At 52.3% G+C, this 12,576-nt stretch overlaps 1 protein-coding gene across 1 annotated transcript; it reads right to left on the bottom strand.

Annotated features, from left to right (window-relative positions):
• Positions 1-8,565: 8,565 nt before the first annotated feature.
• LOC135292139 (serine/threonine-protein kinase pim-1-like) lies at positions 8,566-11,809 on the bottom strand. The gene is made up of 5 exons (XM_064406370.1): positions 11,645-11,809; positions 11,082-11,448; positions 10,280-10,459; positions 9,459-10,023; positions 8,566-9,173 (listed from the first exon to the last, which is right to left on the bottom strand). Exons 1-4 carry the CDS (start codon positions 11,807-11,809, stop codon positions 9,917-9,919), a joined length of 819 nt encoding a protein of 272 aa, XP_064262440.1. The 3' UTR covers positions 8,566-9,173; positions 9,459-9,916.
• Positions 11,810-12,576: the final 767 nt, after the last annotated feature.

Genomic DNA, 12,576 nt, shown 5'->3' with positions numbered 1-12,576 from the left:
TTCTCCTGTTAGTGCTGTTCCACAGCTTCCACCATCCCTACTCCTTTCCTTGACACTTCCCCAGATCCCAGTGTCCTTTCTGAGGGGGAAGAAAGGAATGTCCATGATGGCACCACCTGGCTGCCTCGGACTACAGCTGCTCCTGGAGTTCCAGCGTGTCCAGCACAGCTGCTCTCAGTGGGGCTGGGACTTGGTTCAGGCCCCACAGTCCCTGTCAGTGGCCACTCCCCGCTGGGCTCACGCTCTGGCTGTGTGGGGCTCCTGAAGGGTCAGCGGGTCTGGCTGAGCACTCCCAGCTCTGCAGCTCCTGACTCATCCCAGGGATGGGGTCCCGCAGTCCCGCTCGGTGCCGTGTTGCCAACGGGGCCCTGTTTTGGGGTGGCCATGGGTACCTGCTGTTCCTCCACCCTCAGCAGCCCCACAGCAGAAGGGTCCTCTGGGAGCCCAGGTAAGGGATTCAGCTGTGGAATTCTTCTGTCTCCACAGCATCTCTTCAAAAAGTCCTTTGGGCTCCCTGAAATGCTGTCTCCTGAGGTGATCCATGCCAAGGAGTCCTGGGGCCTCTGGGCCAGTCCCAGTGGGGTGTTTTTGCCATTCCCAGTCATGGTCACTTCAGCTTCTGATGTGCTCAGGCCTGAGTGGCAGCCTCAGCCAGAGCTGACTTACAGGACAAACCTTGGGCATTTTGTAACTAACACCATCAGTTTTATTGAGCTAAAAATAGATGACCCATATGATTCTGATGCTGTTTAAAACCAAACCAGCTGCTGTGGAGACTTCCACATAATCTTGTGTAGTTACCTGCAAGAAATGCATCATTCTAAGAAATTTCCCCAACTGACATGAATAGAGGCTTATAGGATATTTTAGAGGAAACCCTCCAAGCTGAGGACTGTGCTCTGGCCAATCCCTGGCCCCTCCTGGCCAGGAAAAGTGCCATGAGACCCAGGAGTTTATGTGCTAAAAATATAATCAAGTGACTTTGGCTTGCTGATTTGGGCCTATAAAAGCTGGACCTGCATTTGGAGCAAATTTGGAGAACTCACCTATGGGTGGATGCACCACATGGGATTTTCCCAATCTCTTGGAAGAGTTCTCCAGGTCCTTGCTGTGAAATGGGACCTTTCAGCAACTGCAGACTCTGGATGATGGTAAAGTATTTAGGCAATTGGTGATGTGTCTTTCTCAATCCCTATCCTTTCTCTCCTATAATAATGATTAAGTGCATTACCTTGCTTCTTTTTGCTTGTTGCTAAAGCCAAGCAGGTAGTTTTATTGAATGCATAATTTAACTTTTGTGTTGCCTTAACACTCACAGTAAAATAAGACCATTCTTCCCATTGATTTCTGTGTTCTTTAAATCAGCCCGTCAGCTGGCAGAACAGGTATCAGAACCTGATGAAAGCCAGGCTCTGCTGTGATCTAGCTGGGCCCCATGAATGAAGAGGGCCCCTGTCAGTCCATGGAACCCATGGAAGCAAGGCTCAGATGTGAAAAAGGCCTGCACCCAAGAGCCCCTCATGGAACCAGGGCTGCACTGTGTCACCGAGGGAGGGACCTCATGGCAGCAGGAGAGCATTGTGAGGCTGTGCAACAACAGGGCACCAAGGTTCCACTGTGACTTGACAGAACCCCATGGATGTGAATGGCCCCAAATCGGGCCAAGAGACACTTCCCAGACAAAGCCCAAGGAGGGGATTTGCTTTGTTCAGCCTGCTGGGTGTGCAGGGATATCTCCTCCTAACAGCGCACACAGGCACACAGCAGATTACAATATATGGTTATACTCTATGCATATTCATATTTCTCCTCAGAAAAGGTGTGGTTATATAAACGATTTCTCAGTACTCATTACAATCATTAGCATACACGAGGCACAGGTGCAGTGCACACTGGTGGTGGCACTGAGGAAGGCTCCGCGTCTTCCTCGGGGGTCTCCTGATGAAGGCTGGACATCATCACGGTGCCCTTTTCACCTTTCTCCTCTAGGCATGTGCAGTCTCTTGTTGGCTGTTTCAGCAATTTCCTCACTGGTTTTAGCAAGCTCTGCCCTTCATTTCTGCCAGCTTTGTTCCCTATTTCTTGCCAAGTTTCATCCTGTGTCTTTAGCTTGTGGCTGAATTTTTGCAAGCATCCATACTGAGTGCAATGTCTCTTATTCTTGCCCAAGTATGCCTGGGCACAGTGCTTTTAACCCTTTCACAGCCACAGACTGGAAAGCCACTTCTGGACACTGGGAATTCCTGCAGGTGCCTCCACCTTTGCAGCCAGTGAGGCTCCAACCTCACTGTGAGAGGCCACAGCTTTTGCACTGTTAAATAAACAAGCTGACATCAGGGCTAGCGTGGGAATAACTGGTTTAATTGTCCTGTTTGGCTTCTTCCAAAGCCTGGCCACGGCTCAAGGAGGAACCAAGGGAGGTGACTGATCCCACAGCCCCAAACAAAGCCAGATGGGGCCTTGTCCAGTTTCCAAACACAGAAAGGTAAATCCATGTTTCACCAATGAACACATACAGAAATCATATTGCTAATAATGATTCATTAATGAGCAGATACAAATATAACATTTGGTTGGAAGGTTTATCTAAAGGTCACCTTTGGCTCAGGGCCTGTTGTTGAGGCTTCAGTCAGGCAGGGTCTGACTAAAACAGCCCTAATTAGTTGTTATTCTCTATGTTCTTTATTACAGCCCACTTTTTCTTGAGACTGTGTCTCTTTTTAGACAAATCTCAGTACTCCATTTCCAGCACAAGGTGTCACAACAACTCTAACATGGAACCATAACACACCAAGTGCTCACACCGCAATGATCACAGTGACTGCCATGAATGCATTTCACAGCAGCCTCCAATTTGGGAGCCAGTCCCACCAGGAAGAATTTTCTTCTTTCTGCCACTCTTCTCCTGATCTTTCTATCAAGGAGATTCCTGATTGCTGGACCTCAAACCCAGCACTGATAAACATCCCTGCAACATTCCTGTCCTACAATAGCCCAGGTTCCTCCCTGGCCAGCAAGCAGATAATCCAAGGCCATGTGGTTCTGCAGAGCCCCATTTGTGTTTGTTGGAGCTCACAGGATGTACTATTGGATATTTTCACAGCATCATTTTTTACTTCTTCTAATAATCAATTTAGCTTGTTAATGTAAATTGGGGGCAGCCGTGCACAGCCAGGGGGTTTCCATTTTCCCAGTGGGCCATTGTTAAGGGCATGGAGCACATCTGGGAGATGGGGTCTCCATGGGGACAGGTTCCCATCTCCTCATTTTGTCAACTGCTCTTTTAACAAACCTTCACCCATTCAACCAATGCTGCAGCTTGTGGATGGTCTGGGATATGAAAAACCCAGCAGTCTTAATCACTGTATTTTTTACAGTAACAGACAAAGCATTCCGCATCACAGTATAAACAAATCCTATAAAAAAATGCCAATTTCATCCCTTCCTCCTTTATTCATTGTACACAATTCACAAAGTTTACCACTGACATTTGGGTCTTGGCCAGTCCTTTTCTCTAGGGTATTTAGTGTTTACAGTGAGCAGCCAAAGCTGACAAATTATTGTCAGCCTTATTTCACATTATCAATTTTTAATTATACAGATATAAATAAAGATTATTGTGTTATATATAATTATTATTATTATATCACTTGCACAAACAAACCTGAGCTCAAGATTGAAACCTTCTTCTGTCACTCCATGTGGGAGTGTTCCAACAACAGTTTTACCTTCGGTTAGTGCTGTTTCCAATGTGTCTTTAACAAAATTCACCCTTGTCTTCCAAAAACACAAGTTTTTTTCCTTTTTCCATATGCAATTTTTGGATGCATTTTAAGACATCCAGGGGTTCGGCTTCTTTTAACCAGCTGCCCCACTGCTCACATCTGCTCTGACCTCAGCCCACTCCAGAGCCAGCCAACTCCAGGGAAGGGCTTCCCATCTGGGAATTTCTGATGGCACTGATTCCTCATATTTACATTTAAAAATGACATTTTCTTGTCGTCTGGCCCGACTGTGCCAGTTTTGTTTTACCAGTGGGCAGGGTCAGCATCAAAGACACAGACTGCAACTGAAGGAATCAGTGTCATTTACTGCAGCTCAAAGCAGCAAAGGATCACAAAAGGAGCAGCTCAGCAATGCACCCAGCCATCACCACCAAAGATTGCAGCAGTGATTAAGAAAGATCCAGCACCTGTTACCCTCAGACTTCAGCATCCCCCAGATCCACACAGCAGCGGGGGAAGCTGTCCCAGCCAAGGGCTGCAGAGCCACTCCTGGACACTGGGAATTCCTGCAGGTGCCTCCAGCCACAGGTGAGGCTCCAAGCCTGTGAGAGGGCCCAGCTCTGACAGTGCTGAATGAACAAACTGACAGCACTTCTGGTGTGGGAACATCTGGTTTCATCCTGCTCTTGGGTTCCTCCCAAAGCCTGGCCAGGGCTCAAGGAGGAACCAAGGGAGGTGACTTTGATCCTTCAGCCCCAAACAAGGCCAGATGTCAGATTTCATGGCCCTGTCTGGCTTGCAAATACAAAAAGATCAATACATGTGTCACTAAGGAGTGGCTACATCTATCACAGTGCTAATGACCATGCATATTTCATCAGTGAGCAGATACAAAGATAACCTTTGGTTGAAAGGTTCATCCAGAGGCCACCTTTGGCTCAGGGCCTGCTGTTCAGGCCTTGGCACTTCAGGGATGTGGTTTAGTGCTGGGCTTGGCACTGCTGGGTGACCAGCTGAACTGGATGAGCTCAGAGGTCTTTTCCAACAGAAAGGATTCTGTGATTCCAGGATTCTATCTGCTGAATTCAGTTAGGTCCAGGTTAGCAGCACTCATTTGCTCAGAAAGTCTCCTCTTGCTCAGCTCTTGTGGCCTGAGGCTTCAGCTCCTTCAGCTCCTGGTGCTAAGCTGCTCATGCTGAACGAGACGACTTGGAGAGAAGAACACAGTCCATCCAATTCCTTCTGGGACACAGAGAGGGGAGGGTGTGGAAACAGGAGCATTGTTTGGTGAGGCCTCCTCTCTGTCCTTCATGGCTTTCAGTGCTGTGAACCAGCCAAGAGCTTTCTCCAAGAGTGCAATGGAGCAGCTGTTCCTGCTCCCAGCTCTGGCTCTCTCCAGTCTCTGACCTTGCTTGGCTTTGTCCCTCTTGCTATGCCCTCTGTTCCCCCAGGGCTCGGTGGCTGCTGCCCAGGACTGTGGGACTGGCACAGATCCAGTGGTCGAGACCCTCCTTGCTGTGGCCTTGGAGCTGCCTGGGCACAGCAGCCTCTTCCATCTGGAAGCTCCCCATGGACAGGGAGTCCCCAGCTCTGTTCCTTGCACAATCTCCAGGAGCCCAGGGCTGTCATCTCAAGTCCCTGCTGGCACTGGGGGCTCCCAGGTGCCTCAGGCTGCTGTGACACCGCTGCACACAGGAGGGAAGAGTGGCAGGGGCTGTGCTGAAATGTCACTATAGGACACAAGACAACACGACGCAGAGACGCTGTTGGTCTCAAGGCAGGAAAAAGGGCAGGTTAATTTATTTACTCCAACATTTATAGATTTCCAAATATGACAGTGGATTGGAGGGTGAAAGTGCCACCTCTCCAAGGACAAACAAACAGTCCATCAAGTTTCTCCTCCTCCATAAAAGAATGCAAAACAATAAGTTGTTTACAGAAAGTGTGTGAGAAAGTTTGGTACAAGAATGCAAACATCAGAACACTTAGAAAATCTTAAAAAGTCAAGGCGACATTGAAAGTCAGCTCCATGTGCTGCTGCTGTGGAGCCATTTGTCCAGCCCTGGCCCAGAGTCAGGGATCAGATCCAGGCCCTGCTGCTGCTCTCTCGGGATCAGCCCCAGTTTGGGTGTTGCTGTCAGGGCCAGCAGGAGTGGTGGCTGGAGCAGCAGGTGCTGACAGTGCCCCAAGCCCTGGGGCTGGAGGGGTCCCTGGGCTGGGCTGGAGGGAGCTGCCCCTTGTTCTCCCTCTGCCCCAGGCAAAGCTGGGCCAGGCACAAGTGGGGCAGCACAGCCAACAGGGAGCCTGTGAGCCTCTTCCAGCCCTGGCTGCTCAGAGTTTGGGCCTTGGAGCCCCAGGTGGCCAAAGGCAGCTGCTGCTGGTCCCTCTGTGTGCCCCTGTGTTCAGCAGTGCTGCTCCATCAGTCTGTGCCCAGCAATGGGGAAAAGCCTCAGCCCTGCAGGGCCAGGAGCTGCCGGGCTCTGCCTGAGCAGCTCAGCCAGCAGGAAGGGAGCTGCTCCACATGGGAACCAGGAGCAAAGGGCTGCAGCACCTCGTGCTGGGGCAGAGCCCGAATTCTGAGAGGGAATAACAGAGTTATTCATGTGCATTGCTGCATCGGCACTGCGGGTGCTGTGCCAGCAAACACAGGGTTCAAGATGTGCAAAAGAATTCTGCAGCTCTTGACTGGATCAGGATGTCAGCAGTGCTAAACTCCAGCTCAGTCCAAATGAAACACTTCACACCTCTGCTCATATCTGCTAGATTTTTTTCTTCAGGGTGTCCAGAGAAAAGTAAACAGAGGAGGAGCCTACGTTTTCATTGTTTATCAGAAATGTATCTCATTTTGCTGTACATTCCTTTTGTAGGACGAGTTCTCTGTTAAAAACACTGGACAAAAAAGAAAAGAAAAAATATGAAAGATAAAACCAAAAAACAAATGCGTAGTGAAAATCCTTGGTAACTTTGGATTAAGAGGCAACTGATCTTTTTAAGAAGAGAAATCAGTTACTCTGTAAATGTTCTGATGGCATGGATTCATCTTACTGACCTTGGCATCCCTTTTTTAAAACATTCAGGGTTTTGTTTGCAATACTGTGTTATTCTAAATTGTGATTGAATCAATAGGAAATTGAAAGATCTATTATGCATTTATGCATTACTGTGTCTGGAGTGTAAAAATATTGCAGTTGGAAATTTGGATTTAAAGTGTTGCAAATGAAAGTTATAAATCCCAGTGGATTGTCTGACAGCAGCTTTTCCTAGAGGATGTGCAGCACTCTACCGACTTCATCAGTGGGGTTGGGGGTACTTGGACCTTTGTCCTGTGCCACTCTGAGAATGTCATAGAATGGAACTTTGCCTGCCACCAGCCCAGGTCACCCTCTGCCACCAAACCTCCTTGGACCTTGTGTCCCCCAGGCAGGCACAAACTGTTTGTGCTGCTCCCACTTTTGCACAAACCCACAGAGAGCTGGGATTTTTCCAAGTCTCCTGTCTGCATTGGGCCATATTCCTAAAGAAGCAGCAGCCCATCCCAATGAATATGGCAAGTTATATGGATGGTTGTGAGCTCCACTTCCTACCTAGAAATCCTGAAACTGCTTCTGAATGCTGCTCCTTCAGCTCTTGGACATCTTCTCACACAGAGCTGGGAAAAAAATCCCCTGGTCTCTGGCTAAAGGGTGAGTTATGCCAAAGTTGGAGCTCTGTGCAAAGTCTCTATCCATCCCTCTCCTATTAATATACCAATATGTGGGGGTGTGCATGGATGTGTCTTGTACACAAAGGAAGGAGTGTGCAAGCAACGTGACTGACACTTTCACTGTCCATGTTCTCCCATACCCATGGGTACAGAGACATTATGGAAACCCAGGCACACACAGAGCCTTCTGCCCCTGGATACAGAGACACCCAAGAGCCCCTGGCACACACAGACCCTTCTGTCCATGGATGCACAGACATCCAAGAGCCCCTGGCACACACAGACCCTTCTGCCCCTGGATACAGAGACACCCAAGAGCCCCTGGCACACACAGACCCTTCTGTCCATGGATGCACAGACATCCAAGAGCCCCTGGCACACACAGACCCTTCTGTCCCTGGATACAGAGACATCCAAGAGCCCCTGGCACACACAGACCCTTCTGTCCCTGGATACAGAGACATCCAAGAGCCCCTGGCACACACAGACCCTTCTGTCCATGGATACAGAGACATCCAAGAGCCCCTGGCACACACAGACCCTTCTGTCCCTGGATACAGAGACATCCAAGAGCCCCTGGCACACACAGACCCTTCTGTCTCTGGAGGATGGAGCGTGGTGGGTGGGGGCGGTTGGTGGGCAGCGAGTCCCGGACAGCAGGCCAGACCCAGCTCCAGCCCTGCCAGGGCTCAGTACCAGCTCCTCTGGAATGGGAAAGCCCTTCAGCCTTGTCCCTGCCCAGAGGGGCAGTGCTGGCCTGGCAGCACAGGTTGTTTTCCCCTCAGGCTGCAGGAGATGAGAACACAACACTTGCCAACACTGAGTGCGAGGCACAGCTCCGGGTGCTCCCCATGAACCTCAGCTCTGGGAGCACTGTCTGCCCCAAGCTCCAGGGGTGCAGTGGGAGCCCGGCTGGGCTCTGCCCTGGGGCCATCCTGCAGGGACAGCTGGAAACAGGGAGCATTCAGCTGCCACAAACAGCCAAGCCAGGGCTGCAGGGCAGCTGCTCCAGCCCGGACTGCACTGCTGTATGCTGTGCTTTGGGACTGGGGCTCCCCACACAGGGAACTGGACTGGAGTGCCAGAGGAGACAGAGAAGCTTCAGCTTCAGCCTCACTGAGGTGGCTGCGTGGGCTGGGAAGAGTGGGGAGGCTCAAGGGGATTCACAGAGCTCATCCTGCTGCAAGGATGAAGAAAAGGGAGTGGGAACTCAGCAGTGAGGAGAGCTGAGGGCTGGAGAGTGGCTCTGAATGACACTAAAATCCCACTGGACCTCTGAGACATTGCTGCTCCTCAGCCACTGACAGCATGAGTCCCTAAACCTGGGGGCTTGGCCTTCCTTGTGGTCAGGGGCATCAAGGAAGGCAACAAGAGTGATGGAGACTGCAACAGGTTGGTAACTTACTGGGGGAAAATAGGGAGCAGTTGAAAAGTAAAAGGCAGGTGGGGGAGAGAACTGTTCAGAGAAGGGCTGAGCTACATCTTGAGAAAGCTGAGAAATGTCATTTGTAGTCATCCCAGATTGATTTGATTTCAGAAGGTATTGAACAAGTTTAATTTTTGGGAGGTGTCATGTTTTCCCTTGGAGGTGTACACTCTGCAAACTTGAGCTGTGTTGCCAAAATGCTCAAGCAAGTCTGTGCTGCAGGTGACACCATTTCTTCTTTGGCTGATTCCAGCCTGGTGCTGAGCTCCAGCAGAGCCCTGCCAGAGCCCAGAGCAGCTTCAGCATCCGCAGAGCCTGGCTGCAAGGAGAGAAAGCAGAAACCACCCCTCAGCTGAGGGCTCCTGTCCCCTTGTCCCAGCTGCCTGTGGTGCCCAGGCCCTGCTGGCCGGGTTCAGAGCTGTGCCCAGAGCTGCCCATCAGTGCTGCTTTTGGCAGCTGGGCAGGAGGGCAGGACATGTGCCCAGCCTGCATCCAGCCATGGCACATCCACCTGCTCAGCAGCTGCCCAGAGCAGGATGCACCTGTGCTCGCTGCCATCTCCCAAAAGCTCTGATCCCACCCTGCCAAGCAGACAGGCACCCACCTCACGCCATCCACGGCTGGAAGAAAAGCTGGTCCCAAACGATGTCCTCAGCCTGCTCCAAGGGCACGGCCCATCCACGCCACAGCTGGTCCCAAGCACTTCCCAATCCAGACTGGACCCCACCTGGAACGCTTCCTCTAGAAAAACAAACAACAAATTATTGAAAATAGATAATAGACAAAAAGGGGAAAAAACAACAGATGTAAAAATCTTATCTCTGTCAGGGTCTTGAGGAAGCACCAACCCCTGCATGTCCACCCACGGGAAAAACACACCCATGGGTGAGGGAAGCCCACGCTTTCTCCTTTCCCCCTGCACTGCCCCCCAAAATAACCATGATCTCAAAGCAAACAAGGGCAGTGGAGCAGCCCAAGCCCTTCCTTGCCTGCACAGCAAAGCAGCCCTGCAAAAGTACCAGGGCCCTGCAGCACAGTGTGCCTGTGGCTCTCTCCCTTCTTCTAGGGCAGATGAATATCCTGCATCCAAGGATGACAGAACACCTCTTCTAATGAGGGCCTTTCCACGTCCGGCATGGATAAACACCACCTGATGAGATCTTGGCACTCTGGGCAGAGAAACCAGAAACGGCCAGTCAGTTGGAAAAGGCTTCTGTTGGCTTTGCCCCACTATTCCCATGCCCACTCCATGCTGGATGTGCTCAGAGCTGAGCCTAAACTTTCCCATCAGTTCCCTGTTTTGGAGGAGAGCAGGAGAGCAGGACATGTGCCACCTCCTCAGCAGCTGCCAGAGCGGGATGCTCCCGAGCCTGCTGCTGTCTCCCAGCACTGGCATTCCCCCCATGCCCAGAGATGAGGATCCACCTGGAGAGAGCCGTTGTGGCAGTGAGAGCTGATGGTCCCAGCTGATGTTCTGGCCCCTCCTGAAAGGGTGCTCCCCGCAGACCATCTGGTGCAGCACGATGCCCAGGGACCAGATGGTAGCTGGCTCGCCATAGTACCAGCCAAAATGGGTCCATTCCGGGGGGCTGTATGATGGTGTTCCTGTGGAATACAGATGGAGTTCATCAGGGGGATGCTGCTGGCCCCAGCATCCCTGGGCGTGCCGGGGCTGCAGCAGTGGCACACGGGGTGACCACTGCCCTCTCACCAGCACCTGGGACTGGTGTACAAACTTTGGGTTGGAAAAGAAGCCACTGGTGTGGGAAGGGGACAATGGAAGCCCTGGCAAGACCAACCATGACAGAAACACACTTAGTGCTGAGGGAAAACCATGCCTTCATCCTCCCTGCCTGCATTGTCCCAAAATACATTATGAACCCAGAACAAACCAGGTGAGTGGACCAGCCCAAGCCCTTTCTCACCTGCACACCAAACTGGCTGGGGCACAGGTTCCAGGCCCCCCCATCTCTCCTACCCTCACCCACGGGTGTTTTTGTTGGGCTGGCTGCCCCAGCCCCAGTCCTGGGCAAAGTGGTGGGCAAAGGCTGCCAGCAGGGCTGGAAGATGGCTCCCCACCCACCCCTGCTCAAACCCAACTCGGCTGAAGACTCCGTGCCATGAAGGTCAGCAAAAGGGAGAATCCCTGCTGCCACACCCAGCTTGGGCCCTGAGATGCTGGGCCATCAGATACCAGAACCGGGAGCACAGCTCTGTGTAGGCTCACCTGCAAAATGAATGTAGGCTGTCTTTTGCAGGTAGGTGCCACAGCCGAAATCAATCAGTTTGGCTTGCCCGGTGGCCAGGTCAATGAGGATGTTTTCTGGCTTGATATCCCTGTGCAGGACCCTGCAGCTGGTGCAGTGCCGCACGGCCTCCAGCACCTGGCGGAACAGCTGCCGCGCCACCTCCTCGGACAGGAACCCCCGTGCCCGAATGAAACGGTGCAGGTCCTGAGAGTGCTCTGGGCGCTCCAGCACCATCAAGATGTCGTTGGGGAGCTCAAGCCACTCCAGCAGCTGGACCACACCGGAGAAGCCATTGGACACCTTGACCTGCAGCACAATCTCCAGGGGTGTGCTGGTGCCGTCGGGCTGTGGGACGAGCACGATGCCGTCAGTGGGGCTGATGCCGTGCCGGGGGTCAGGAAGCTCTCAGCCAGCCCGGGATGCTCTGCGCCCTGCGCTGGCCCCACGCCCGCTCTCCTTTGAGGTGTCCTGGAGGCTTCCACCCTGCCGGGCCTCGGCTCATCCCTGCCCAGCACAGCACTTCGCTCACTCACCAGCTCACCCCAGTGATGGACGCGGTTCTGTGGCACCCTTTTGATGGCCACCTGCAAGCCAAGTGCAGAACAGGGCTCAGCTCGCTGTCCACCCTGCCCAGCCCCATCCTCCACCCGCCTCCTCCGCCCTGCTCCTCCTCCTCCACCCCCTCCTCCTGCGCCCGCCGCCGCATGGCCCGGCCCGGCACGGGGAGAGGGAGGCGGGGAGAGGAGGGGAGACCGGGAAAGGGGGAGCGGGAGAGGTACGGGGCAGCGGGAGAGGGAGAGGAGAAGAGACTCTCAAGTTTCTTCTGTCGCTGCTGCTGCCGCCACTGCCGCTGCCGCTGCTGCAACTGAAGCTCCGGGGCCGTTTGTCCCCGTGTCCGTTTGTCCGTTGCCCGCTCGCCCCCGCCCCGAGCCCCACGTTCCCCGAGGGCAGCCCCTGGGCCTCTGCAAACACGGGAACTTTGCCGAGTTCAGCCAAGAGCCAGAGTCTGGACTCCTGCACAGTGGCTCAGGAATCCCCTCGGTCCCTGCTGTGCATTGTCCCTGCTCAGGGTCAAACACTCCCAGAGCGCATTCCCTGAATGCAGAATTTGTACCTGACCCAAGCACTGCACTTACCTCTCCAGCATTGCTTTCCAAGAAAAACAGGGGAAGCCAAACTCTGTGTAGGTCATGGTATCTTAAAATGTCTAAAACTTGCCAACTCATGGATCTTAGTGGTGAGATCCATTTGGAATTAATGGGATGGAGAAGTAGTGCAAGATGGAAAAGGGGAGCATAAAAATAAATTGAGAAAAACGTCTTGAATTGTTTCAGTTTTCATTTAATATCTTAAAAGCTCTTTCAGTTTTTCTAGAATCTTCTCCTCAGTCCTGTTTGCTTTTTCCAAGAACCTTTCCTGGAGAACGAGGTGCAGCTTCTGTCACAAGGTGTGCCACCAACTGCAGCTTTCCAC

The sequence above is a fragment of the Passer domesticus genome, unplaced genomic scaffold, assembly GCF_036417665.1.
Source record: "Passer domesticus isolate bPasDom1 unplaced genomic scaffold, bPasDom1.hap1 HAP1_SCAFFOLD_218, whole genome shotgun sequence".
Classification (NCBI taxonomy): Eukaryota; Metazoa; Chordata; class Aves; order Passeriformes; family Passeridae; genus Passer; species Passer domesticus.
This window is presented reverse-complemented; position numbering and strand designations above follow the sequence as displayed.

What these genes read in the sequence shown, in the direction of transcription:
- LOC135292139 (XM_064406370.1), bottom strand. Translation starts at nt 11,809, where the DNA reads ATGCGGCGGCGGGCGCAGGAGGAGGGGGTGGAGGAGGAGGAGCAGGGC. An exon ending in GAACCGCGTCCATCACTGGG is followed by an intron (nt 11,449 to 11,644) that starts GTGAGCTGGTGA and finishes CTCGTCCCACAG; the next exon opens with CCCGACGGCACCAGCACACC. An exon ending in AGCCTACATTCATTTTGCAG is followed by an intron (nt 10,460 to 11,081) that starts GTGAGCCTACAC and finishes TGTATTCCACAG; the next exon opens with GAACACCATCATACAGCCCC.